We start from the raw sequence: 27,877 nt of genomic DNA, 5'->3' as shown, positions 1-27,877 counted from the left end.
AGCCTAATTATATTCCTGGCCTGCTTGGAATTCCAAAATTGGATTTTTATAACTGTCAAATTTGCAATCAGGGTAACTTTCCATGACAATTAGTCAGAATTATTAGTGCTTTTTCTTGCCAGGGAGTTATAACTAATGGTGGTGGCTCACTTTTCAAGGCTCAGTAAATGTCAAAGGCAACATATATCTTACAGAAGAGCCATTTGACTGCAAAATTGTCTGCACTGAACTGCACCCGAGCCTCTACTACTGTTACAGTCATTTTTATCAGTCCTCCAGGGCTGAGTTGTGGCTACAACCTCTACTGCAAGCTCTGCACATAGAATTAACCACTGGCTTCTGCCTTGCTGCAAGGTGGGACTCAGGAAATTGTGACCTGAGGAAGTTCATCCTTGAGTATTTCACTCAAACTTGCCTTGGTCAGGGCTGGTACTCAAAAGGCTGCTGATTTTGGTCAATTATTGCTCTGAATATTTAAAATAAGCCAAGCAGAAACACCTTTACAAGCTGTCTAAGGAAGGCTAAATCCTCTCAGCCTGATTCCTGACTGGCATCTAAAGCTCTTGTCTGTGTGTAAGGTTGAGTTTGTGCTAAACTAGAATTTGCCTAGGTGGGAATTCCTTCTTGGTACAGCTCTACAAATGTGATACAAAATATTCAAGGGAATAAAGTAAAGAAGAAAACAGGTACAACAACAAGCAAAGCCAAACCCAAAGACATTGAAGGTGTCCACCCCATGCTGTACTTTGCAGACACCTGGTTCTTCAGCCAGGCTGGTGCATGAGGGCATTTGCTCACAGGAGAGCAGACACTGGCAGAAAAGAGCAAACACTGACCCTTGCCTGCTGTGCAACATCAATTTGGGAGGCATCTCTTCAAGATGCTGATGACCTTCTGCTGATATCAGCAGATTTTTGTCATCAGCTTCAGGCTTAGGATGGAGCAGTGACTGTGAGAGCTGCCTGGCCATGGCAGGCAGTGACCACATCTCCATCCTTGCACGAGTTAAATGAGCCCCAAATGACCCCTCCATGGGCCTGCTCCTCCTCCCACCCTGCCCTGCCCTTTCTGTCCCACTGCCACAAGTGGAACAGCCACGTGGTTTAAGGAATTGATCTACTTGAATTCCAGACTGGGTTATTTTTCATCTTTCTCCTTCTTATCTGGCAGTGTCCCTCCATGAGGTGCAGACACTCATTCTAAAAGCAAAAGTGGCAACTCAAACCAGTTAAACCCAAGCACAAATCCTGGTGCCAAACTGGTGCCAAACTATCACCTCTGGTTTTCCCCAGGCAGCCAGAGCCTGCTTTTTTTCTCTTAGGACATCACTTTTTCCTTTTTCTCTTATAATATTTTTTTTCCCTTAGAACAATTCTTGTTCTCTTAGAACACCTGGAACATCTCTGTGTCCACTGACATATATTTACCTGGACAGTCATGTGATTGTTTTTGACAAAAAGATCTGGAATTTAGCTTTATTGATACAGGTTCCAAGTTGCTCATACCCCTAATCCTGCAGAACGTTTGCTCTGGAAGAAAGAGGAATTGTACTCAATTTTGCTTAATTAAATCAACCTAAACTAATTGTCAGCTAATAAAATAGTGTTGGTCAGCTCATAAAACAGAAATGAAGATTAAAAAGAGCAGTTGCCATGAACAGGTGGTAACTCTGTTTCCAAGTTAGACCACATTACTCTCTGGCACAGAATCTCTGAGAATACCTCATATTCCAAGGTTTTTTTTAAAAAAAATGTTTATGAAACTTATAAAATATAGAGCTCATTTTATAACCAATTTTCTATCTCACCTGCCAAGAGCAGTGGGGGTTGAGCCAGCACAAGGCGGATGCAGAGTTTTAGGCAGATGTCCAGAAATGGATTCTCTGCACGGGGCTGTGGAATACATTTCTACCTTTGACTGGCCCTTCTGTTGCAATTTTGGAGATTTAATTTTTTTTTCTTCTTGTTGCTATTACAGAAAAGACCTAGTAAACATTTTTTTAATGTCATTGATCTTGACCTGACACTGTTGTGCAAAGGGAGAAACTTTCTGTCCTCACTGTGGATGCTGTTTAACTCAAGATGGATCTTGAGTTAGTTAACAGGATCCCTCTGGATTTGGCCTTTAGTATTTTTTGTTGACTCTGCAGATCTTGCAGAAGGCATTAAACATTTATCTAATTTCATCTGGAAAGGACTAAACTGGAATCTTTCTCTGCTTCTCAAAGTAGAAGCAGAACTCAGTGGTTTGAAGTTGCTGTTAATGGTTGAAGAAAGAAAATTTATTGCATAGTGATTATTCTATTATTTGGATAAGAGTGAAAACCATGTGGTTTTGAGCATTTTATGGTAATGTGGATGCTCTGTAGTGGTGCAGGGCTTCCAGGACCAAAGAGACTTCCCATTTTCTGTGAGACCCATTCCCAAAAATCTCATGCAGGATGTGCTTGCTTGATCTTATGTTAGTCCTCAAACGTGAAAGACAAGAATAATTTTGTTCCCCTTCACTCGGGATCAATGTTCTGCCTGCTCCTCAGGCTGCACTGACAGTCTGAGAGCAAAGGGGAGGCTTCTGCCAGCCTTGGGGTTAAAACCTGAAGCTTGACTCTCGTTTCTCTGCACTCCTCTTGCAGCTGATGTGTCCTTCCCTGGCATGCAGGGCAGCTCTTGTGGCCAAGGGTAACCAGATTTTAGGCTCTGAGACTTGGCTGTGCTGGCACATGACCTGGGTAAGAAAGGAGAAGGATGAGAGGAAAACAATGAGGAGAAGGATGTGAGGAGAAGGATGTGAGGAGAAGGATGTGGGGAGAAGGATGTGGGGAGAAGGATGTGATTAGAAGGGTGTGAGTCAGCCCTGCTGACTGCCCTGGGAGGTGCAGAAGGTGCTGGAGCTGCATCCCAGTCCTCAGCTGCAATCCTGTGCCTCTGCAGCCAAGGCAGGGAGCAGGGTGGGTGGGACTGCTTTTCTGTGCAGCAGGGCATTACTGTGGCTTGCTGCAGTCTTAAGGCAGACCTCTAAAAAGGGGAAAGAGATTTAGACACCCATCACATCAGACAGGGACGCCGGAGAATCTGGAGGGAGGTTTCTGTAGGAGGCTGGGACTCCCCTGCATGGCTCCTGCCGTGCAACAGGAAGGGCTGACTCCATAAATGCCATGGTCTCTGTGTTTGCCCTTGAGTGGCCCTGTGATCCAGGCAGGCTGCCCTGCCTTAGGCTGTGTCCCAGAGCCCTCCTGCCACTCATCTCCTGTGCATGCAGAGATGGGCTTGCAGCAGGAGCTGGCACAGCTTGGAGCCCCCTGGCACTGGGGATGCAGGAAAGGGGCAGCATGGCCATCCCCTTGTCCCTGCAGGATTTCCTAGAGGCAAATGCTGCTGCCTGGCTCCCACTGCTCAGGCTGGTGGCAGGAGAAGTGCTGTGAGCAGTGCAGCACAACCTATGGCTGCTCATCTGGGAAAAACCATGGCAGGAATTTATGGCAGCATCCCCTCGGGGATCTGATTTACCATGTCCTTGCTGAGTCAGCATCATTGAATCCCAAATCTTGGATTAAACTATCTGAAAAGATTCCCCACACTGGCAGTCCTGTGAGGGTCTCGGGGTCAGGTCTTGCTGAGACAGGATTTCTTTAAGGGAAAGGGAATAAGATAGTGCAGGAGTTCATTCTGGGCAGTTTTCTGTTTGTCTGCATGTTCCAGATTTGCCCAACATTATGAAAACATCTGCTGGGAGTCACACCAGCAGTCAAGTCTCTATTTATGTTCCTCAAAGGATAGGTTTAGGGGGAATGTCACACTGACTGTGGGACTGGCCTTGGCCCATTATCACTGCCTGTGTGCTTTAAAGCTTGAGTGACACAGCAGAGCTGGAGGAAAGTTAAAGCATCATCCTCCAAAGCAGTGTGTGTGGGCTTTAGTGGCTCTGTGAGGGTCCTAAGGGACTCCAGACATTGTCCAGGCTTGCACTGGTGTAAATGCACCAGCATCTCCTGTTCCTCCCAGTGAGGATGAGTAGGGGGACTGTGAGCAACTTGGCTGCTCAGCTTCCCAGGCCTTTGCACAAAACCATCCAGGACCCCAAACTAACAAAAACCACATTCAAAGCAATTATCTGATCTTGTTTGGTTGGTTTTAATGTGATGTTTCTAGACACTGATACAACAAACACACTCTTGTAAAGTCTTGTAACAGTTGTTTGCAGTTAGTATCTTCAAGATGGTTTTATGTGTGCTGATCATGACTAATATCCATCACTTCAGTGGGACCGTCACCCTCTGCTGCTGGGAGAAGTTTTTCCTACCAAGACAATTATTTTCTCAGCTTGTTTAGCATTTTTCTTTTCCCTTTTATTACCCCTTTATTCACAAAACACAGATACTGATTTGCTCATATATTTCCAGATGAAATTGCTTTGTGGTTCACAGACTTAAATAATTAGGTCTTCACAGACCTCAGACTGGTTATAAAGGCAGTTGGAGTCATCATCTCTGGTTTTACACTTGGAAACAGAAAAAGTCTGTAGAGGGAAGGTGACCAAACCAGCTGAGAAGATGTCTTTGGCAGAGCTGGGGGAAGACACCCCCTCTGAAGTGTACTCTGATTTTCTGAGCATTAGGAGATGTTGCTGTGCCCATACTGCTGAAGGCCTTCCCCCCACCTTTATTCATCTCTTCTTGTCACAAACAACATCATTTTTAGCACATTCACCAGCTGCTGGAAAGATGCTGGATTCTTCTCCCCATGGCTCAGCCAACACAACAGCAGCTGCTCTCCCTCCTTGCACCTGGGACCGTTTTCCCCCCATTGTGTGTGATGGAAGCAGCCACTGCCTTATCCCAAAAAACCACCCCAGACCCAAACCCTGCCCCTTTTACACTGGATGCTGCAGCCTGTGCCCTTCAGGAGGTTTGCCTGAGGTTGTGTTTCTTGGGAGAGCATCACCTGCAGAGGAGGCAGGGGCTGTTTTGGGAGGGAGCTGCGTGCTGTGCTGCTGGCACAGGGGCAGTGGAGCCACTTTTCCATTGCAGCTGGGTGAAGTTTTGCTCTGCTGGGGCAGCTCCGTGCAGTGATAACTCCTTGTCTCCCCCCGCAGGTTCCTCTGGCCGCCAGCTCGGCTCCTTCCCCAGCCAGCACCGTAAGTGGCACCACGGGGACCCGGAGAGGCAGAGCCCAGGGCTGGGCTGAGCTCCTGGGGGAGGGGGCTGTGCCAGCCTGGGCTCCCCTTTGCTGCTGGGGACAACCTTGTGGGAGGGGGGTGTGTGAGTCTCTGTCTGCTCTCTGCCTCAGTTTCCCTCAAGGATCTGGAAAAGGCAGCTGGGAATGGGAGCTTCTCTCTGGGAACTGCCTGATGAGCCCCTGGGAAGGGCCATCCTGCTTTCACTTTCCTCCTCTTTGCTTGGGTCACTGTCTGAGAGAGGACACCAGGCTCCTGGGGCTGTCTCAGGGCACCTCTTCTGCTCTCCTTGCCATTAAAAGTCATGCCTCTCTTTTCCCCAACCTGCTCATGCTTCTCATCAGTCCTTTGGGGTGGGATGCTGAGAAGAGCCAGGAAGGGGTTATTTGATGAGGTGAGTACTCAGAGGGAGCGTGGCTGTGCCCTCACCTGCAGTTGCAGGCTCTCCTGTGAGGAGAGAGGTTCCTGAGCCATTGGCATCCAGCAGCCTGGTGTCTCCTCGTGTCTGAGTGTGTTGGAGCAGCCTCCCCTGAGAAAACCAAGCTGATTTTAAAGGTTGAAAGTGGATGGAAGCTGATTTATTGCTTGCTGGTGCATGAGCTGTGTGTCTCCAAACCGACGTTAAAAAGTCACTTGAAATTTCTCTGGTGCAGATGCAAAAGCCCAGCCAAGGTTTTAAATTCTAAAACGTATCTTCAGTGATGGTTAATCAATAAAAAGCAGGAATTTACATGGGAGTCTTTGTGCCTGATGGCCACATGCAGGTTTTGTGGAAGGTGAAATAGGGGCAGCTCTGAAGCAGCACATGCTGAGTTATCCCCAGTGCTGGGTTGTGAAGGCAGAGGTGTGACAGGGCATGAGGAGCTCTCACTGCTCTGCCTCTCTGCTCTCCTTGCTGAACACAGCAGAAAAATCCATGTCCCACAGCCCAGAAGCTCCTATGAAGCCTCAGATTAGGACAAGCCCCAGCCTTGTGCCCCCCACCCTCTATGGAGTTGTGCTTCTTGCTGTAGCTGCAGTTCATCTCTGTGTGCTCTGCTCAGGGGTGTCACAGGATGTGCTGCTGATTCCTCATGGAATGGTTGTTCAGGCTGGGATTGGCCCTGGGTCCCAGGCACAGCTGGAGGAGTGGGAAGCAGCCAAGCAGGGCAGAGAGGGCAGCCTGGGAGGGATCTGTGTCAAATCTGCAGTGCTGCATCCCTTGGGTGGGACCCTGAAGATGCCCAACACTATTCCCAGTGCTCCCTATGGAGACCAGAGGACATTTAGAGTGTGTAACAGCTCTTGAAATTCTTAATTCTTACTGTATCAGAAAAAAAAAAAATCAATGTCTGAATAGAGAAACCAACCCCAATCCTTCTGGGAGGTCAGAATCCTTCAGTTCTTGTTTCTATTCTTATTCCCTTTCCTACTCTCTGCCATGGTTTGGGATGCTATTGCTGACTCCCCTCTGTTAACTTGGGCATGTCCTGGCACACAAACGCACTTCTTAGCACAGTGACCCTTGTGTTGGAGCTGCCATGTGGAGGAGCTGATGACATGTCCAAGGACACATGGGAAAGCACTGTCAGCAGAAGTTATATCTACATTTTCTGCAGTCATTATTATTGATCCTGCCACAGACCACTCTTAGTTCTGGATTGTCTTTTTAAAGTGGTGATTTGTTTCCTTGGCCTGAAACTTTGTGTTTCAATGTCTCCCTTGGTGGCTGTGCCCTTTTCAACATCTGTCTGTTGGGTATTCAGAGAGAGCAGGAAGAGTCCTGCCCTTGCACACCACAGCCCTCAGAGGGGCAGGATATTCAATCATTTGAAAATGAGGTTTAATCCACTGTGCACTTTCACACCCTTTAAAGGTTTCATCCAGGCAAAATCCAGTGATGCTGTTATTCTGCTAATGTGAAGCAGGATAGAGAATATGGGCTGGGTGTTTGTGATGGTTGTGATGGGTGTTTAGGATGCTCTGAACACCTCTCCTACAAACACAGGCTGAGGGAGCTGGGGTTGTTCAATCTGGAGAAGAGAAGACTCCAAGGAGAACTTAGACCTCCTTCCATTGCTTAAACAGGGCTCATAAAAAGGAGGAGAGAGATTTTTTATACAGGCAGATAGTGACAGAACAAGGGACAATGGTTTTATACTCAAAGAGGGGAGGTTTAGATTAGATGGTAGGAAGGAATTGTTCCCAGTGAGGGTGGGCAACCCTGACACAGGGTGCCCAGAGCAGCTGTGGCTGCTCCTGGATCCATGGAAGTGTCCAAGACCAGGCTGGACAGGGCTTGGAGCCACCTGGGACAGTGGAAGGTGTCCCTGCCATGATAGGGAAGTGGAACTGGATAATCTTTCAGTTCCCTTCCAACACAAACCATGATATCCTTCTATGATTTATAGCTTGGTTGGATTTTCAGGTTTTTTTTGACTGTGGAAGGAATCCTCCTTCTTGACAATCTGGCCTGGGGTTCCTCTTGTTGCCCAAATCATTCCATTATTTGATTTTAGTCATACAGCTTCCAAATGATACTCTGATTTTAAGATGTGGGCTGAACCCTTTGTGAGTGTGGGGCCAGGCAGCAAGGCAGAGGCAGTAAGGCTTGGACATGGTTATGGGCTTTTTCTACACCCTGGTGATCTGCTTCCCAATACTTTGGGATTGTCACTTCAGGCAAGGTGAGCAGGTAATAACAGTGTTATGTTTACCACCAGGAGGCTTTCAGAAGTGTGAGCTGCTGCTGTATTTCTCACAGGTACAGGAAGGTCTGTGTTTTCTTTCACACTGCAGCATTCCTCGTGGGCTCCTAAGCACTGCAGTACAGAGAGCTCTGCAGATGCTTCTGGCTGCACTCAGGCACTTCCAGCCCTTCCCAAGGTGGGTGTCTCTGCCTGGCCTTTGCTATTGGCTGTTTCTGAGGCTTCAGCCCATTAGAAACCTTAGTTTCAAGGAGTGAAGTGGAATTTAAACTATCTGAATATAGTCCTTTGTGTCAAATCAAATGATTTGTTAAAGTGAGGCCAGATTTGTGGGGAGAATCAATCTTTTTTATTAGATCAACTGATGTGGAAAAAGGAGACAAACTTTCAGGCATATTAACCCTTCTGCTTGCCTGTGTTTGTATTGCAAGAATGAAGAGACCTGTGTGCCAGGGCAGGCTGTGCTTTAGGCTGTGCATTCACTCTGACTGTTCCTCAACAGTCTTGGTCTGAACACAGGCATGGGTGGTATTTTTGGGGAAAAAGACTCATCTCCCTCTGTGTTTGGACACTAGATGTTACTACAGAACAAATAATGGGCTCTGCTCTGCAGCTGACTCATTGTGCAAGTCTGGGGCTAATTACTGAATCCCTCTGTGCCTCGATTTCCATCTGTAAAATGTCACAGATGCCCACCATTCATAAATCGCTTTCAGATTTCCAGATGAGGTGCTGTGTAAGTGTAGAACAGCATTAGTTTATGCATATTGTGCTGGAGGATAATACAAACCACATGCAGCAGAGGAGCCTCACAGATGTGTCTCCCTCCACTGCAAAAGGCAAGGCCTGGGCTGATGATTTAGCACAGCACTAATTGGACTAAAATAGGAGATTGCTTTTGTACTGATGCAATTGTCACCGTTAAAGTCCTCATTTACCAATGGCTCTTGGAGGTAGCCCAGAGCTTCCCTGTTGAGGAGAGCTGCAGTGCCTTGCCTTTGGAAGGACAGCAGTTTACAGCACCCATCATTCCACACCTCTGGAAAGGGACTGGGCCATGCCTTGGTGGGAATGTGCATCTGCCTTGGCCTCCAGCTGCACTGAGCACGTTTTTTGCTGGCATTTCCTGATCTCCAGGCAGAGACATTTCCAGTGCCATTGCTGGGTGTTGCACACACAGGAATCCCCATTTATTGATAAGAAAAGCTGTTCCCATGGCTGTGGGTGAGTGAGAGCCTGGCAGCTGTTCAGCATTAAGTCAATTCTCAAAGTTTAAAGGATTTGTGGGCTGTGATGGTTTGGGTTCAGGCAATTAACTCTGGTGAAGTGCCTGAGAGTGTCTTGCAGACACATTTCATGGAGAAAGATGAACTTAAACATTTAAGAGCCTTGATTTGATTAAGTGCCCTCAAGTTTCTATATTGTGCTGTTGGGGCTAAACTCTCAGTGGGTACAGAACCTAGGAGCTCTCTAACTGCAGGAAAATGATGGTTGTTGCTTCCCATTACAATCTGGCCCTGTGCTTGTTTTAAAGTGCCAAAATCACGCCTGTTGCCAGCAGCATCACATGGCAGCAGGCACCAGTGACTGTGCATCAGCCTCTAAAGCTTGAGCTGTGTCATTTTAAAGCCCTGCTTGGAGCTTATTTGCCAGTGTATTGCTGCCTGGTGCTCAGAAGTGACAATTGATGGTGTGGGGTTGGAGGGATGGAGGTGTCTCTGGAGGTATCCAGTTCCTTCTTGGTGTATTGCAGGCAAATTGCACCATCCTGGGTTTGTCCATTTTGGACTCGCTGGCTCTGCTCCCCCTTCCTCATCAGTGCTCAGAGGGAGGGTCAGAATTCACTGTCAAAACCTCCACAGCTGTAAGAGTAACATAATATTGAGGCAGAGTGCGTGGGGTGACAGGCGTGGGAGAGGAGATTGGCTGACACCCAGCCTTAGCCACAGCTTGCCATGTTCCAGGAGAAACCTCCCCAGATGCTGGGCCTTCATTCATGGGTCTAAACCTGCCATTTAAGGCATTTTTAAAGAGAATTTCAGGGTGGAATCATCTAGAACATCAAAATGAAGCTCCTCAAACTGCCACCAGCATGAGGTCTCTTAGGGGACAGGCTCTGCTGCTCCTTGTTGGGACCATGTCACAGGTCAGAGAAAGTGCAAATAGCCAAATGGTGATTAAAGGCTCGGTCCCATCAGAAAGTGGATAGATCCCCACATTTGGGAAGTGTTCAGTGAGTTTTGGCTTAAAACAACAGAATGCAGAAATCCTGGAAAACATTTTAATTATGAATATCCTTGGATTTTTCAATCTAAAATGAGTTGGAGGTGTAGCTTCTTTAGAAGAGTTAAAAATCTGAAGCTGAAATTGAAATGTGCCTGGCTAAGCTCAATAGATATTTCCTTTACTAATTTTTCTTCACCCAGAAGTTAACAAGGCAACAACAGAAAACAAACCCAAACAGCAAGTCCTTTGCACAGCTCTGTGCTCACTGCTAATGGGATGCAAGTGTTACCTTGTTCTTCACACTGTGGAGACCAGAGGATGTGAGGGATTTGCTGGGTCCCCTGAAACCCCAGCATCCCTGGGTGTCCTGGAGAGCAAAATCACAGCTGCAGAGAAATGTGGGAAGGATTCCCCTTCTGCTGCTCAGATGTGTCAGGACCACTGCAGAGCTCAGGGGGATTTAGATAAAGGCCAGCAAAGGTGAGGAGCAGCATTGGCAGAGTGAGGGTCCTGGAGGGATGTCCTGTACCTGCATTTCAGCTCCCAGGGGCTCAGGGGGTCACTGGCCTTGTGCAGGGCAGGGGTGTTGGATGAGAGCTGTGGGGCTGATCAGAGCCCCAGGGAGGGAGGAAGGGAGTGGGGGAGAATGGACAAACCATGGTGGGGTGAACCTGAGGCTGAAATGCTGACATGGGAAATCGAACCTTTGCAAAAGTGCCCCTGCCAGTATTAATAGTAACAATCATCATCATCATCATCATCATTGTGAATGTGCTGGAGAAAGAATCTGCAAACACATTCACAAAACTATTTTGGTGTTCAGGAAGCCAAATTCTTCTGAATTCTGACCATCTTTTTCAGCAGCATAAAGAGTTGGTTTTTTTATTGGTTTTTCAGCTGTTTTTTTGTCATGGCTAAAGGAGGCCAGTGCTAAATGTTCTGGATGAGGAACAGTTAGAGCTCGACTGAGCATCCTGAATGTCACACATTTGTGGGTTACAGGCACTTTGTCCAACCCTAGAGCTGCCCTGCAGCTTTGCAGGCCCAAGTAATAAAACTCAAAGCAGGGGTAGAATTTGAGGTCAGAAATCCCAACTGGAAACAAGATGCATATTTCCTATCCAATGGTTAACTTTGGATGCAGCTCACTAAGGAAACCTTGGTTGTCTGGCTCTGGAGTGTCTTTATGAAACACAAACCCCAGCTCAGCACACGTTGTTTGGCTCCAGACTGTGAGAGATTCCCTGACCTGTGTTACACAGGTGCAGAACCAATATTGTGAGAGTCCCTGCAGACTTCACGGTGAGCCTGATTCAAATGTTTCCTTTTGTCCTGTCTGCTTCCTTATTTCATGTTACACTGCACCATATTTTGACTGCATTTTCCCCCTGATTGCTTCTCCCAGCAGGGAAAAGCAGTCTGGTTTGTAAGGGATGTGAAGCCATCTCAATGTGAGATGAAGTTTTGAGTTTAGTGGAATTTCTCTGTGTTCTTCACTGGGGTCAGGTCCCATGAAGTTTCTCTCCATGTCCTAGAGCAGGGATTGAGGGAGAAATGAGTTCAATTCAACCATGGTGGTATCAGACATGGGATTTTGGCATAGTGAGGACTGGACCAGCTGTAGGAGGAGCCTCAGGCCCTGTGGACATCATGCCCTCAGCTTCCTTGGCTGGAAATCCTGTGGAATCCCTCTTTTAATCTGGGGACTTTTAATCTAGTTTACATTCGCCCTGTCTTGCTGTGAGAGGTTTCTAGATACATATTGTTCATCCACCTGTGTGTCTTTATTTTCTGTCCTTTTATTTGCTTTGTCTGCTTTGCTGCCATGCCCTGCTACAGCTGTGAACCAGGGCAGGGTTTGTTTGGTGCAATATCAAAAATTATTGAATAGCCCCAGTGCCACCAGCAGCACTTGGAGCTCCAGGATCAGCAGCTCCAGCCAGCAAGGCTTTAGCAAACTCACACTGGACAGGTAAAATCTTTGTTTTCAGGGTAACTTCAGTTGGGCTGCATTAGTGAAATGTCCTTGGTGCTTGTAAAAATCAAGATGATGCATTACCATCCAAACATTGCATCAAAACCCAGCTAAACCTTCCTCTGCAGAGAGAGATGGATTTAATGTGGATCTCACAGCTGATGGTTGCCTGTGAATAAATGATCCTGATCAAATTGTGAATGCTGATGGAGCAGCATGGGGAGAGCACAAACCCCCAGGCTCAGAGGAATTATGAATAAAATTAGTGACTGGAGTGGGAGTGTGCACGTGTGAAATCTTAAATAAAACAACGTGAGTGATGTGAGCTGTTTAAGAATAGACCTGGGTGAATAATGGAGGGATGTTGGCTTCATTTGCCCAATCAAAAAAAATTGGAAAGCAAAATTATTTGGGAGAATCTGAAATGGAAAATGTTAAGGTTTTGACACAGTGTGATAACTAAAATATGGGTTTGGGTCAACCAGAATAGTTTCTTTTGACCCAAACTAAACCATTTACTTTCACTTGAGACTATTTATTTTGTTCATTTATTTTTAATTTAAGTGAGATTTGAAAAAAAATGCTATTCAAAACTTAAGGCTGAAACATTTAATTCAGAAGGTATGAAAAATCATTTTAGAAAAAGACCTCTAGAGATAATATTGCAAAAGTTTTAGAAATGGCATTCTTTTTTTTTTCACTTGAAATAATGTACCAAATTTTGTGTAGCTTCTTGAATAGTAGTTGTTACTCCAACAGCTTGGAGTAACTTGCATTTTGTGGTAAACTTTCTTTTCACTCAGTTTTGCTAAGGTTTTTCTTATAGACATTTCAAAAGCACCAAATATCATGATAATGAAAAGACAGTTATTGTTTGTTTATTAAAAAGAAAAAAAAAAAGCCTTTTTCCTCTTTAAGAAGGAGAAGAAAGTAGACATGAAAATGAAGTATGAACACTTTACAAGCGGAAAAGGATCAGATAGCAGTTCTCATAAGAAAGGAAATCTGAGCTGCTTTTTAAAGATAGCCAGTAAAGTTAAGGGTAAGGGTTGTTATAATAGAGATATGAGAGACATTACAAATGGGGGAATTTTGGCAGTGATTGGGGTCTCATAGCAGAGATGGTGAATTATCTGGAATGAAGGTAAAAAGGCAAAAATATTCTGGAGGTGTTCTGTTTCATATTGATAGGCAACCTAATAACTCACAATTTCCAGGTGAAGATAAAATGTTCCAGCCTGCAAAATCCTGATGTGAAAACTGTGGGAAAGAACAAACCCTTTTTGGTGAAAGAGACCATGTCTAAGTTTCTCTGAGCTCCAGGTTGCTGATGTGTGAGATGTTCTAATTGTGCTGATGACCAGGCTGAGATGTCGTGGGGCTGTGCCAGTCCCAGTTTGGAACCTGGATCTCGGACTGGTCTGAGCTGGAAGGGACCCCGGAGGATCAGAGCCCCACTCTGGGGGGAACAGAAGGGCACAGGTGTGTAAATGCAGGGTGGAAGGTGAGGCTGCAGCCAGGCTGGAGCATGCAATGCCTGCAGGGCAGCCAGAACACACATTTCGTGCAGCTGGACATGTGAAATGTTGGGAAGAAGAGGCACTGAGTGCACAGCTCTTCTCTGGCTTGGGTGACTTTGCTTTCCTGTCCCAGCACCGTGGCTCTGACAGCCCAGTGGGGCCCTTCCCTTGCCACTGTCTTTGCCAGCAGGGGCTGGCACTGATCTCTCCTCTCTGCTGATCAGCGACAGGGTCTGAGGGAATGGCTGGAGCTGTGTCAGGGAGCTCAGGGCAAGGTTCTTCCCCCAGAGAGTGCTGGGCACTGCCCAGGCTCCCCAGGGAATGGGCACAGCCCCGAGGCTGCCAGAGCTCCAGGAGAGTTTGGACACTGCTCCAGGGATGGACAGGGTGGGATTGTTGGGGGCTCTGTGCAGGGACAGGGGCTGGACTGGATGATCTTTGAGTCTCTTCCAGCTCAGGATATTCTGTGATTCTGTGGTTTACAATGCACACAGCAAGTAAATATCAGGGCAGTAAACAGAGCAGTGGAGTCTTAAAGATCCTACACTAAACAAAACTCAGCGAGCTTCCCCTTGCACAAACAGCTCCTGCTCTGGCTTTACTGGGGCTGGAGCTGTGGCCAGGGTCAGAGCTTCCCTTGCACAGCTCTCCAGCCCTTTTGATTGCCCAGCCTTTGGTCCTGAGGCCAGAGCTCCTGGGTGTCAGTGTGTCCATCCCTCCCTCCCTGCCTGCTGTCAGCCCTCTGCCCTCCGCGGGCTCAAGCCCCGGAGCAGGGCTGCACACACGGCCCCTTCTAAACAAGCACAATTAATAAAGCCTATCTAGCCAACATCTGACTCTCATTAGAGGAAATGTGTTGAAAAAACAGATCCCAGGTTGGCTGTGATTTATGGCTTGGGCCTGCTATCCTTCACAAGCACTGGCGAAAGCTTTTGCAAAGGGCCAGAACATAAACTACTTAAGGAAACTCAGTAACCATGTAAAAAGGCTGGAAGGGTCAAATCAGACAAATTAAAGAGAGGTGGAGATGCAAGCCCAGGCTGGCTGTCCCCCAGCTGAAGGCCACCTAGGTAGGTACAGAAGATCTGTGTTCATATTTCTGCTGGAATTTGACTTGAAATTCCTCCTGTGCCAGTGTCAGAGAGTGTCACTGTTCTTTTTCTGGCTAAAGTGTGCATGTGTGTGGGGCAGTAAGGGGGTGGAGGGGGCAGTGGTCTGGTGGTTTCTCTCAAGAGTGTCACATAAAACATCCTGGGTGCTCACTGAGTTAATGGTGCTTCCCATTTCCCTTGGGAGTTTTGAATTCAATCTTTTCTCTTTGCAAGGGAACATGGTTGACATGGGTTGACTGAGAACATGGGTGAATTTACCTGAGTTCTTCCAGATTTGCTCAGAGACTGCTCTGAACTTGTCCTGGGGAGGGTGTCTGCCGAGAAAAGCTGGTCTCCTGCTTACTCTGACAGACAAAATGTGATTCCAGCTGGACCTTCTTGAGCTGTGTGCCACTGATTTGCAGGGCAGTGCAGCCCAGCTGTGACTGGGGTGGTGCAGGAGCTGCTTCAAGCATTGCTGCTGCTGCAGTTACTGATGCTGCAGTTACTGATGCTGCAGTGCTGCTGCTGCAGTGCTGCTGCTGCTGCAGTTACTGATGCTGCAGTTACTGATGCTGCAGTGCTGATGCTGCAGTGCTGCTGCTGTAGTTACTGATGCTGCAGTTACTGATGCTGCAGTTACTGATGCTGCAGTGCTGATGCTGCAGTTGCTGCTACTGCAGTTATTGATGCTGCAGTTGCTGCTGCTGCAGTTATTGATGCTGCAGTTACTGATGCTGCAGTGCTGATGCTGCAGTTGCTGCACACTCAGAGCTGTTGTGTTGAGTTTCCTGGAGCTGCTGTTGCCTTCCCAGTGCTCCAACATGGGCTGTTGGCAGCTCTGGGTTGCTCCCCTGCCCTGGGGATAACCCAGCCTGTCCTCCTTGTGCATGGCCATGCAATGGCAGTGGTGGACTAGATCAGATGCAGAGGGAAGGGCTGCCAGGCAAGTTGTGTCACAAAAATCAAGTATTTCATTTGTGTCTCTGTGCATATGTTACATTTGGTCCTTTTTCATCCTTTGACCTTGGATCCTTCACAGGTCCTTTACATTAAGCTAACAATGGATGAAAGGAGAGTGGGCCTGGGAGGAGGGAGGTGTGTTGTTTGCAGTCTGAGCAGGTTGAAGCATGAGCTGCAGATGTGATCCTCGTGTCCCCGAGCCTGCCTGTGTGCTATGCCCCATTGCACTGCAAGGTTGAAGTTTCTTGTAATAGCAAAATATGGTCTTGAAAAAAAAAACCTGGCTGCAAAGACTTTATTTGTTTAAACAAAGGCGTTGTGATTCCAGCATTCTCTCCCCTTTCATATGCTATAAACCACCTCCTCCGCCTCCCCTCTGAAACACAAATTTTGGAGCAATCCATCAAGAAAAAGAGAGACAGAGCCTTGATCCCTTGACTTCAGTTGAGCAGTGCAATTTATATCTACTGAGCATCTGGCTGTAGGGAAACCAAAAGCTCTTTTAATATTCTGCAGAGACTCTGGGCGTACAAATGAGCGTGGGCTGTCAGAGCTGAGAAATTGGGCAGAGGTGCCAAGAGGTTTCTTTGCTTTTTCACACAAAACTGACCTGTGGCCCCATGGTGAAAGTTGGGCTGGTTCTTCTTTTACTGCCCTCGGTGCCACTGTGATAACTGTGCTGAAATCATTCGAGCCCTGGTGGCATGAGGCTGTTGCCACACTGCTCTTGTTAGGATTTTAGTGAGGAGTTTGAAGACTTGTGGGACTTTTAGGCTTGAGAAGCTGAAGTGTGCAAGTATTTAATAATGAAATTATGCAAAGCAGGAGTGCCAGGTTAACAAGGTACCTGAAGCCATCGTTCACTGCTTTAGGTCACTCACAGGGGTAGAAGCTCAGGCACAGATCTGATGCCTGTTGGCAAAGCTGCAGCACTGGAGGCTCATCTTTAATCAAAGATGGGTTGAACATATCAGGTGTCAGGGTTAAGGGGGTCACAGCTGGTACAGAGTACCTGGGTTGTTATTTTCCAGCATGTGAAGTCTTCCACGTCTCCCCTGCATTAAAATTTTCCATCCAGTTTCATTCCAGTTGAAAGGAAGAATGAGAAGGGAGAGATGTGCTGGGACAGTAACTGTGAGACATGCTGGAGACAGACTGGCTGTCACAGGATGTGCTGGTACTGTCTCAGGTTCATTATCTCAATTATTTATCCTCCCTACTGGAATATTTCTAAAACAAATCCTACCATGTGTTTTGAGGTTGGGATTCATAGAGTGAAATCACAACTCCTTTCTCAGAGTTTAGCTGGAAAAATACAAATCTGCCAACTAGGAATAGAAGGGAAATAAACTGTGGTTCTGTGGAGCAACAAGTGATGGATTTCTGCAGATATGGAAAGCGTCTGCTCTGCAGTCCCAGGTCAGAGAGTGTGTGCATTTGTCCCAGTGTTATGTTTGTTCCATGAGAAATAATGATGTGAGATTCTCAAGCTCTTTTTAATAACAGATTGCTTTCACCCTGATCAGAAAATTCAACTTCACAGTCCCAGACCTTGGAACCACCAGCCATCAAGATTAGACACTAAATACTTCAGTGCATCGTGCCTAGGGAAGATATTTATTAGCCTGATTTGTCCCCAGCATTCTCAGCTTTCTGCAAGGACAGTGTGGACCCCAGACCCTGAGCAGTCTGGTCCCTGGTGTGTTGTGAGGGAGCTTTGGATGGAGTGTCTGACACTGCAGCCCTGAGCATCCATCTCTGCCTTTGAAAGCCTTGTCTGCCTCTTGGTCGGATAAATAAATGTCACATGGATTTGTTGGCAGGACTCTTGCCTTAGTAAGATCTTTTGCATTAGGATATCCACTTTCTGGATTATTTAACTGTCTTTTGGGCCCAGTCTAAGTACCTTGGGTGTGGATCTGGGTTTCCAGGCATTTTACAACAGAAAGGATCAGAGATCAAATGCAGTTTGAGCTTAAGGAGTTCTCTTTCTGACCCAGGCTGTTTTCTGCCTGTTTCAGCATCACTGACATGAAGATGATATAAGTACAAATATCACATGCAGTGACACTGCTGGTTTCTCTCCTCTTCTGTCACTTTGTCCATTTAAACAAAACCTTTTCTGTTTTAAATGCAGCTGAGAGTGCTCTCTGAGACACTCTTCAAGAGCAGGGAGAGCTGCTGAACTGCTGCTGTCCCTGAACCCTGTCCTCCCCCTGGAGCTGGTTGAGTCACCCCTGTGCACAGGGGTGGTACAAACACTTTTTTTATGAGCTGAGCTCTCCAGAGGGACCCTAAGTGGTCATTCCATCTCAGAGATGCAGGGATGGTTTTTCAGACAGTTCAAGTCAGTCTGTCTAAACCTGTGGGAGTTACTGATATGTGCAAGCCAGCAGAAGGGAGAACAGGACTCTGTGTTTTATTTGCTCTGTAACACATCTGGTGAGTCTTTTGGCTCCTGGGAGCACTGGATTTATTCAGTCTTATCTTTCTGTGGGGATGAGCAAGATCAAAAGCCTGAAGCCAGTTACATACAGAAACCAATTCCCTGTTTCACACACCACAAGCAGATCCAGACCAAACAAACCTCACCCATTTCCCCCCCCATAGGACAGTGCACTTATGGCACTTGCATGTTCATGGGTCAATTCAAGCCAAAAAGTATTGCCCAAGATCTATTGCAGAAAATAGAAATAAACAAATGATATTTGCTGTTGGGTAAAAGGAAGTCCATGTCATTATTGGCCTGTGAGGAAATCCCTCCATCTGAGTGCTCCTGAAGCATCAGATGCTTTGTCTGCAAAATGTTGTGTATTATGATGTGGAAGATCTATGTCTGGCTCCTTTGGGAAGCTACACAGCTCCTCATAGAGGGCCAGTGTGAGATTTCCTTTGGAAAGTGGATGCAGAGGGTTGCTGTTAGCACTCAAAAATCTTTTTAGCCTGTAAATCACCAGGGTGGAACAGCCCAGCTTCCTGTTCTGCTAAGCCATGCACTCAAATCTTTGCATGGCTGAGAGCCACTAGGGCATGCAAAGTGCTCCATGAAGTGACTGGGGCTGGAGACTGGAGAGGTCCCTGGAGGGGCCTTGTGCAACAGGGACAAAGCTTGTTAGGGGGGACAGCTGAGCCCAAGTGGACCAGTGGCCTCTGGAACGAGAGAAACTGAGTGCTCTCAAAAAGTCAGTGAAGGAACAATTGCAGAAAAGTCACATCGAGCTGACAGATAGTCCCTGGAATTCTCTAGTGTTCATTATCCACAAAAAAACTTTCCAATTCATGGAGATTGCCCATGACCTCAGGAAAATCAGTGAAATGAGTGTTCACTCAGGCCAAAATCCATGTTCACCCATTCCTTGCCATAGGGAAGCTTTGGGACCCCCAGCATCCTCTGCATCTTTGCAGCCTCAGCCTCAGCTGCACCTCAGCAGTCTGTTAGGGGCTCAAGAACCACAGATCAACATTCCCAGCCCTGTGGAAACACCAGAGTTAAATCCTTCCATGGGCAATCAATGAAAACAGGCTCTGGCCCTTAAGGAGCACAGAATGCACACAGAGATGTATTTCTGCTCTATGGACATGAGCTGTGATTCATCACCTGAATATGGGTGGTTTATCCTCTGAAATGCTTCATGCTGCAAATCATTTTCCCTTTTTGAGACCTGCTGGGTTTCAGAAGCCGTGAGAGCTGAGGGGTCCAGTGTGGAAATCTTCTCTGTGAGCTGGGAGTGGGCAGTTCCACTCTGCTGCAAAGCACTGGGAAAAGTGCTTGTTGATGAAATCTCTGTTCAGGGCTTTATCCTCCTTCACTCACTTTGAAATTGCCGAGATGAAACCAGAGGCAAAGCAGCAGGCCTTCTGTTTAGATAAGGAATGTCCTTTGGAGGGAGCAACCACTTTAACCTGCACTCAGAGCTCATTCTGGCAGTGTTTGTTCTCACTGAGGCCTCCTGTCAGGACTCCTTTGGTGGCTGCTGAGTGTCTGCTGCTCCTCTGCAGCAAAGTCAGATGGAAACCACTTCGTGCTGCAGCTCTGGGCTGCATCAGCCCTCGGATCTGCCTTGGATTTCCTGGCTGTCACTGGGATGGATGCTTTGTCTCATTTGTCTGGGAGTGGTAACACAGCCTGGGAGATCAGGGATGGAGCAAGACTCCACAGAGATGGGCATTTTGTGTATGCATTGCTTTCCTTGGCATTTTAGCAGGAAAATAGTGGAGGAGAGAGTATTAAATGGAGTGGAGGTTGTGCAGCCTTGGTGTCCTGTGAGGTGGGAGCAGGTGGCACACCAGTGGCAGGACAAGTGTCTCTGCCTATGACAGCAGGTCATGCTGGTTGGCAGCATGAAAAGTCTTAAAACTGATTTTTATTCCATCTGCCTTCTGCATCTTGGGAGCTTAATTTCACTCTCTGCCCCACTAAACATCCCCAGCCAAGGTTCATGTAACGTGGCTGTGCCTGGTGACCTGTGCAGTGGATCTGAATATTTCTTTTCCCCCATAACTGACCTTGACTCACTTTTCCATGTGCCCTGGATCAAAGGGACCAGCCTGAAGGGTGAACATGCCCAGCCCCTGGCAGTGTGACCTCACTGTGTTCTGTTCTCTCTAGAATGCATGAACTGCACGAGGCTCGCTGATATGACCGAGAGGCTGAACACGCTGGAGGCCAAGGTAAGGAGCTGCCTTCATTCTGCTGTGTGGCCAAAATTTCCAGGAGCTGCTGCTGAAAAATATGTTAAGTTGGCAGGCCTGGAGAGATCAGGTGCCTATTCCTCTCTCCATGGCAGTGGCTCTGCCCCAGAAAATGAGACACTGTTTGCCTCTAGCCCTCCTTCCCTTCCCTTCCCTTCCCTTCCCTTCCCTTCCCTTCCCTTCCCTTCCCTTCCCTTCCCTTCCCTTCCCTTCCCTTCCCTTCCCTTCCCTTCCCTTCCCTTCCCTTCCCTTCCCTTCCCTTCCCTTCCCTTCCCTTCCCTTCCCTTCCCTTCCCTTCCCTTCCCTTCCCTTCCCTTCCCTTCCCTTCCCTTCCCTTCCCTTCCCTTCCCTTCCCTTCCCTTCCCTTCCCTTCCCTGTTGCTGCATCCCTGCCTCAGCCCAGCTCCTCCAAAATAATGCTCAGACCTCAGAAATGCCATGCCATGTGTTGCCATCGTGTTTATTTGTCACTGTTTGCCTGTCACACCTCCCTCTGCTCTGCTGTATTTCCCAAGTGCATTCCAGTCCTGCTTTTTTATCCCTTTTCTGAAGGATGGGAGGCTCTCATGCATACTTTAGTGGAGACAAATATTAGGGGGAGACCTGCACATTGTGAAGGTTTTTTTTTTATTTCCTACAAATAGTTTTAATTTCTACCTACTGGGATTCAGATAAATTGTTCCAGTCTAGCAATAAAGCAGCTGAGTCAGCATTCCCTTTTGATCTGTGGTCCCTCCTGTGACAGCCCACTCCTGGCTGTTACTTATCATGCTTTGGTCCCTTTAAGGCATTTACTGCTGTTATTATTCATTAACTGATGCTTATCAATGACATAAAAGAATTTAGGGAGAAACCTTTGTGGAGGGAGGTGGTGGTTGTGTGGTGTTTTTGAGGCCAGTACATGATATTATGGTAATTTGGGAATTGTTTGTGCTGAAATGAAGTCTGGAGCCTCCTCAAAGCCTTCACAGTTATATTTCACTACAGGAAAATGAAAGGGTGGGGGGAGTGAAATTCTGGGGAACAGGATTGTTCAAGTGGAAACAACTGGTGTAGTGCAAAGGACAAAAGGGAGCTGGGCTGTTTGTCTGAGCAGCAGGGGCAGGACAGGGGGGCTGGTGAGTGAGCCCTGAGCGTGCAGTCCTGAATCCCAGTGGCCTCAGAGAGATGTGAATCAGCCCTTCCCTCCCAGGCTGTGCCTTTCTTCACTTTCCAGGATTGTCTCTGCCTGCCTCACTGGACTGGGACAAGCAGGGATGTCCTGACATCCCTCCCCACGCTGCTGCCTTGTGCTGCTCAGCTCTTGTGTGGATAACGATGTGTAAACACTGATGGCAACCTCAGCTGGGGCCTGGCAGGACTTTGGGGAGGGGAAGGAGGTTCTACCTGCCCAGATCCCTTGGGGAAGTCAGGCAGAGCATGTCCTGCCTCTGATTTAGTGCTGCAGCCAGGCAGTTCGTGCTGTTGCTGTGATGGTTTCCCTTCTGACTTCCCTCTGCTCCCACACTGGGAGCAAGGCTCATCAAAGGGGTTTACTTTGACAGAGGAAAATGAGTTATTGCCTTCATTTTTGAAGTACTAAAGGCCATGTCTCTGCAAGGAGACCTTCTGCAGCACAGCCCAGCAAAGTCCTTATCAATCTTTTGGCTTCCACTTTGTTTGAAAAGCTGTGGATGCTTTGCAAAAATTGACTGGAGCAATGAAACAGAGAGTGAAGCAACAGTACACGACTGCTGGTGCTGTACACAAGAGAAATATGCTGATTCCCCCTTTTTTTCAAGGTTAATTTAAGTTCAGTTTGATCTCTGTAGCAATCTAATGAACTCGGTTGTTATTATTCAACAATAGCCAGCATCATTTAAAAGGTGCTTACGTTTGTTTGGTGTTGTCTGCATTCCTGCTCTGGATTTTGGAGGAAGAGCCCTGTTTTGCTGGATGATCTGGATGTGAAGTTGTCTCTCAGCTGTCCAAACTGTCTCCTTGCAATGTCCCATTTCTCCACAGCAACCTGAAGCTGTTTTGAGGAGCACAGGAGGAATGGGCACACACATCTCTGCCAGTGGCAGAGGCTGTTTCCCACTGGATTTTTGCAGGTTTGCTCTGCAAAGGCAGATGTGGAATTTCATCCTCTCTGTGAGCAGAGCTGGCTCCTGCCACAGTCCTGCTCCCTCTGGAGGGAGCTGCAGTTGAGGCATTTTGCTGCTTTTGCTCTTTTGAATTTCAGTCCAGAACGACCAAGGTGAGCTCAGGGGATGGCAGCAGGACAGACTAGCCCGAGGTTTCTTCTTTCCCCACTCCTCTTCAGCTTTTACACCAGCCCCCCTAAATATGAGGATATAACCAGCAATGGCCTCATCTTTCTTATTACAAGGGTGAGCTGGTTCATCCAAAGTGTAAGATCAGTGCCCAAATGAAGTAATAAAAGTAACCCTCTGATTTTAGTAATATGAGATTTGGATCAGAAGGTGAAAAGGGAAAATAAACACAGAGCAAATGGAATGAAAAATGACTCATTAGGGACCAGTGCTTTTATTGCCCTGGGGGAGAAGAGAGGCTGAGCCATGGCTCAACAGCAGCAGAACCAGCTCTTCATGTGCCTCACACCTTCAGTGCTGCTCAAGGATGTTCTTGTGCCTGGAGGTGTTTCTGCAGGGAGGGAGGGAGGTGAAGGCAGATGGAATCAGGTTCCACCTTCATCTCCTGTTTCCAGCTCCCACATTGTCTCCCCAGGATGGAGTTCATGTGTTCAACACCAGACCCGTGGAGTGCCAGAGTTCTGAAAGCTTGGCTGATGGTGCTGAGCTCGAAATCTGCAGAGCACAGGATCTAGGTCAGGGAGGATGGTGACCATCTTGGGGTCCAGGACAGAAAATGGTGTGGGCTGGAAGAAAACTACCCCTCCCCAAGCCCCAACATGCCAACCCTTTTTTCTCTCCTGTGACATCTTAGTTTACAGCACCACAACACCCCCTGTTGCCATGGGACACTTGGTGGGACAGCAGAGCAAACCCTGCTTTTATTTCATAGCAAAGGTTTCACTTAAGCCAGCACAGCCCCATAGTGGGAAGTGTGTTCAGCCCTTCCTGAATTTCCTGAGCCTGGTGCTGCCCTCCTGTGTCCCAGGGCTGAGTCCAGACAAACCTCGGGAGTGACAGCACTACCCATGGCAGAAAGGGCTGGCAGGGCTGCAGGGGGGCTGGAAAGGGAGCAGGGCTGGAAAGAGCAGGGCTGGAAAGAGCAGGGATGGAAAGGGAGCAGGGATGGAAAGGAAGCAGGGATGGAAAGGAAGCAGGGATGCAGGCAGGGGATGGAAAGGGAGCAGAGCTGGAAAGGAAGCAGGGATGCAGGCAGGGATGAAGGCAGGGCTGTCAGATTTGCAGGCAGAGCTGCAGGCAGGGATGCAGGGGGGCTGGAAAGGGAGCAGGGCTGCAGGCAGGGATGGAAAAGGAGCAGGGCTGGCAGATTTGCAGGCAGGGCTGGCAGGGCTGCCTGCACACAAATTTCTGCTCGTTTTGCTCGCCCAGTTTCTCTAAGTAAGCACCACCACAGAGCTCTGGGCAGCACAATATTAATTCCAGGTTTGGGTTGGAGTTGCAGTGCAGCACTCGATCTGAGCTGATCTAACCCAGCTTTATCTCCTGACACTCGTGAAGCTCGTGGCATTTCACTTACAGCTTTAATGCCTGGAGATAGCATTACATATCCAGTGTCTGATTGATTCATTGTGTGATTGATAAATGACATGCATAGTTTTTGCATGAAAACAGTCCCTGTAATGTGATTCCCCACACGGAAGATTCTGAAAGGTTTTAAAGAAAATCTTTGTACGGTGCACAGAATTTGATCGATTCATTGCTATTTTTCTGCAATCAGCCCATTAATTTAGGGGAGGTTACCACCAGCACCTTCACTACCCATGTCTTTGGATGGTAAAGCATCATTACTTGGAATCTTAATGTGATCATTGTATGAAATGTTTCTATATTTCCCTGTTCTCCCAGGCAGTTACATGAAATACTGGCAGCTGTCTGGGATGTTTTATGGGGTTTGTCTTTCTCTGATAGACAATAAAACAATTCCCTGGTGTAGGAGAGAAATATTTGGAAGATAACAAATGTTTCATGGTGCTGTGACATGGCTGAGAGATTGGGAGGGGAACCAGAACTGCTTGGCCATGAGGCTGCTGCTGGCTCTGCAGGGTGGACATGAGCACTTGCTTCATACTTCAAGGACTTCCATGGATTTTCCATGTTCTGTATGTGACAGCCACGAGCAGGTATTTCCTTTCCTTTCTGAACAGGAAGGTGTCTTACTTATAAATCCTTAAGGTTTCCTAATGGCTCTGTGCAGAATCTGTTTCTCCAGCTCCAGCAGTACATTGAATTTAAGGAGAATTTGGGCTATTTCACAGGTAGCTATATAAATAACTGGCTGGTTTCTGGTAGCAGTAACAACGTGGAATCAATCCCTGTAAAATTTCTAATTTAACGCTGAATTTCTGTAGGTTAATGACTCAAATGTCCCTAAGAATAAAATGCAATTTCCTAGCTGATACTTACAAGGAGAAACCATGAATTAAAACTGGGTGGGCAAACTGAATTTTGTGTAAATTTTTGGATTTTTGCATCCACCTCTTCTTTTTTTTGCTGATCTGCAATAATCCTGATGATGAGGCAGTTTGGGTACTGACCCTTCTCTCATTTGGGCATCGTACTGTCTTCCCTGGAATGATGTTTAAAATCCTTTCCATCTAAAGTCTATTAATTTTTGGACCTTATTTCTTATCACTGTTGGATTGAAGGAGCAATCTGTCCCCTAAGACTATTCCATGTGTTTGGCCAATGCTGTAAATCGTTTGCCAGAACAACAAAAAGGCTGCAAAGACCTCCTCGTCCACCATTCCCTCCCACAAAGTCTTTTACTTACAAGTTTGGCATTTTTAGTCAAATGGATTTAATATTTTCATAAAATAACTTTGCAAAATTCTCTTTTCCTGACACGCAACTTAGGTTTGCCAAGCACATCCTATGTCTGCCTTAAGAGATGCTTTTGGTGTGTTAAATACCTGGGAACACTGTTTACAAGCTTTGATTTTTTAAAATAAATACATCTGTGGACAAACAGTAGGTTTTGTAAATGGAGGTGTGTGAGGAGCCCAAGGGATGTACTCAGATCCTTTTGTAATTTGGTGTCCAAATAGTCAAATTTCTACTTTATTTTAATTAGAAATTCTATGGGAGCTTCCTAAGTAAAATACCACTGTAAGAGAAAAACAACTTTGAGTCATTTTTCTTTCCAATTTGAGCCAAGGTGAGCCAGGAAAGGCCCAGTCTCATCTTTTCCCTCGTGCTGCTCTCTGCCAGCAGCTTTCAGAGCTCTGTGGAGGAGCAGAGCACACGAAGCATCTGAGCCTGTGTGAGGTGAATCCCTGTGGGCAAGCAGAGCTCATCCCAAAGGCATTGCTGGGCACAGGGGGCACTTGGTCAAGACTAAATTGACCTCAGACTGCTCTGGGTTCACATCCCTGGCACTCCTACATCCCCTGCAATACCTGGGGCACAGGAATGATGTGATTTTGAGGGTGGGAGGTTATAGCTCCCATCTATAGTTATCCTGTGTTTTAAATGCACAGTGGTGATTGTGATTTCACTCCGAGCTCCCTTGTGTGCTTTGTGTACAGGCATTGAAGGGTTGCTGGATCCTCTGCACATCTGGCTCCTTGGGGTGCCAGCTGTGGCAGCCTGGGGGCCTCAGCAGCAGAGAAAATCCCACTGGGGAGCACATTCAGAGGAGCTCCCCGTGTGCCTCACAGGACCACAGCCAATCCTTCCCTTCCAGCTGTTCTCTCAAGCCAAGCCTCGAGGGTTGAGGAGCTGCCTGTGTTTCATCTGAGGGCAGCCTGGGCTTCTGTGTCTTCTCTGCCCTGATTTCCCTCCAGAAGGTACCTGCTGAGGAAGGAGTTGCATTTTCCATCCCGTTTTTGGAAATCTTGTAGCACTCTTTGCAGAAAGAACAAGAACTGTGCTGCCTGATAGAAGCCCTTGGTCCATGTTTCTGTTTTCCATGCATTATCTGATGACATAAACCTCACCTTTTGCTCTGCACTGAGTCACTCCAGTGACATCAGCTGGTGCTCCCCCCATCATTTATCAATGCACCAAGAACTCCTCTATGCATTAATTATCTTGTCCCTTTGGCCAGAGCCTCTAAGATGTTGTAAGGATGAAGTCACCCAGGTTCTCTTTGGGCACCCAGCTCCTCAGATGTTGGTAGACACTTACTGGATGTCTTTTGGCTTTTGAAACCAAGCACTTGTGTCTGTGCTGGAGCCTTGTGCTCACAGGTCCCTCACTGCTATGAGAGAGAGACCATTCCCCATCACGTTTTGTAAAACTCCCTGTTTAGGTCTGTCTTGATGAATGATTAAAAAACTCTTATATTGCCAAATAATTTGCTATGAAGAAAGATATGTCCTATAAGTTATGCAATTACCATTATTAATCAGCTTGTGTCTCTGCAAGATCAAGGGAATCTTACTTTACACTGGAATTTTTAGCTGATGAGCTGGATTCATGCAGTTTCTTTTCATCCTCTTTAGAGAGGGATGGAAGGGAGTTAATTCCACCGATGCTTCAAGAGACCAAATATCCCCTGTTTATTAATTAATAATATCTATCTGGATTTTTATCCAAAGAAAAAGCATTCTGAGGCCTGTCATATCAGCTTTTAAATCTCTGGAAGCCTGGCTGCTCTCTCCTTGTTTCTAACACCTACCTAGTTACAGGACATCAGGAATGTGAGCAGAGGACACATGATGGGAGGAGGCTGCCTTTGTGAAATCTTTTTTTGATGAGTGGGAACAACAAAAAATAGGGTTCTGGAAAGCCACTACAAGCCAAAAAAAGTCCTCTGACACTGAACATCTCAAGAAGATGAAAACCGTCCTCCCATTTCCATTGTCCCTGGCCCGAGCTTTTGATCTGATGCAAGAAATGTGGTATTTGTGTGAAACTGAGAAAGTTTGTGCTGGCAAATGGAGAAGGAGGAGTTGGGTTGAGTAAGCTGGGACTGAGCTCCAGGCACACCACGCTCGTGTCCCCATGGAGGGCCAAGAACGGAGCAGGATCCACAGCCAGGCTGAGAGTCCTGGGAGTGGAGCAGGAGGCAGAGCCTGCCCTGGCAGCCTGGTGGGTTTGGGAGCTCTGGGAGTGGAGCAGGAGGCAGAGCCTGCCCTGGCAGCCTGGTGGGTTTGGGAGCTCTGGGAGTGGAGCAGGAGGCAGAGCCTGCCCTGGCAGCCTGGTGGGTTTGGGAGCTCTGGGAGTGGAGCAGGAGGCAGAGCCTGCCCTGGCAGCCTGGTGGGTTTGGGAACTCTGGGAGTGGAGCAGGAGGCAGAGCCTGCCCTGGCAGCCTGGTGGGTTTGGGAGCCCCAGGATGGTCCTGCAGGCAGCAGGCTCTGGGGCTGCCCCGAGCCTTGGCCAGGCCAGGGTGGTTCCCGAGTTCTCAGCATTCCCGTGGCTCCCTGTGCTGTTGGCAGCAGAGGTGGCCCCGTTTC

General features: G+C 47.4%; 1 protein-coding gene across 8 annotated transcripts in view; it reads left to right on the top strand.

The window, feature by feature from the left end:
* COL26A1 (collagen type XXVI alpha 1 chain) overlaps nt 1–27,877 on the top strand; it is a 195,380-nt gene that overhangs the window by 134,156 nt on the left and 33,347 nt on the right. For 5 of the 8 annotated variants that reach the window (XM_088177074.1, XM_088177076.1, XM_088177071.1 and 2 more), the window contains exons 4-5: nt 5,092–5,133; nt 20,244–20,305. In XM_088177074.1, coding sequence (XP_088033200.1) covers nt 5,092–5,133; nt 20,244–20,305 — 104 coding nt within the window. The remainder of the gene's footprint in view (nt 1–5,091; nt 5,134–20,243; nt 20,306–27,877) is intronic. The other 3 variants (XM_088177075.1, XM_014888030.2, XM_088177077.1) reach the window with 1 other exon arrangement.

This window comes from Sturnus vulgaris, chromosome 21, assembly GCF_052056855.1.
Source record: "Sturnus vulgaris isolate bStuVul1 chromosome 21, bStuVul1.hap1, whole genome shotgun sequence".
Taxonomy (NCBI): domain Eukaryota; kingdom Metazoa; phylum Chordata; class Aves; order Passeriformes; family Sturnidae; genus Sturnus; species Sturnus vulgaris.
This window is presented reverse-complemented; position numbering and strand designations above follow the sequence as displayed.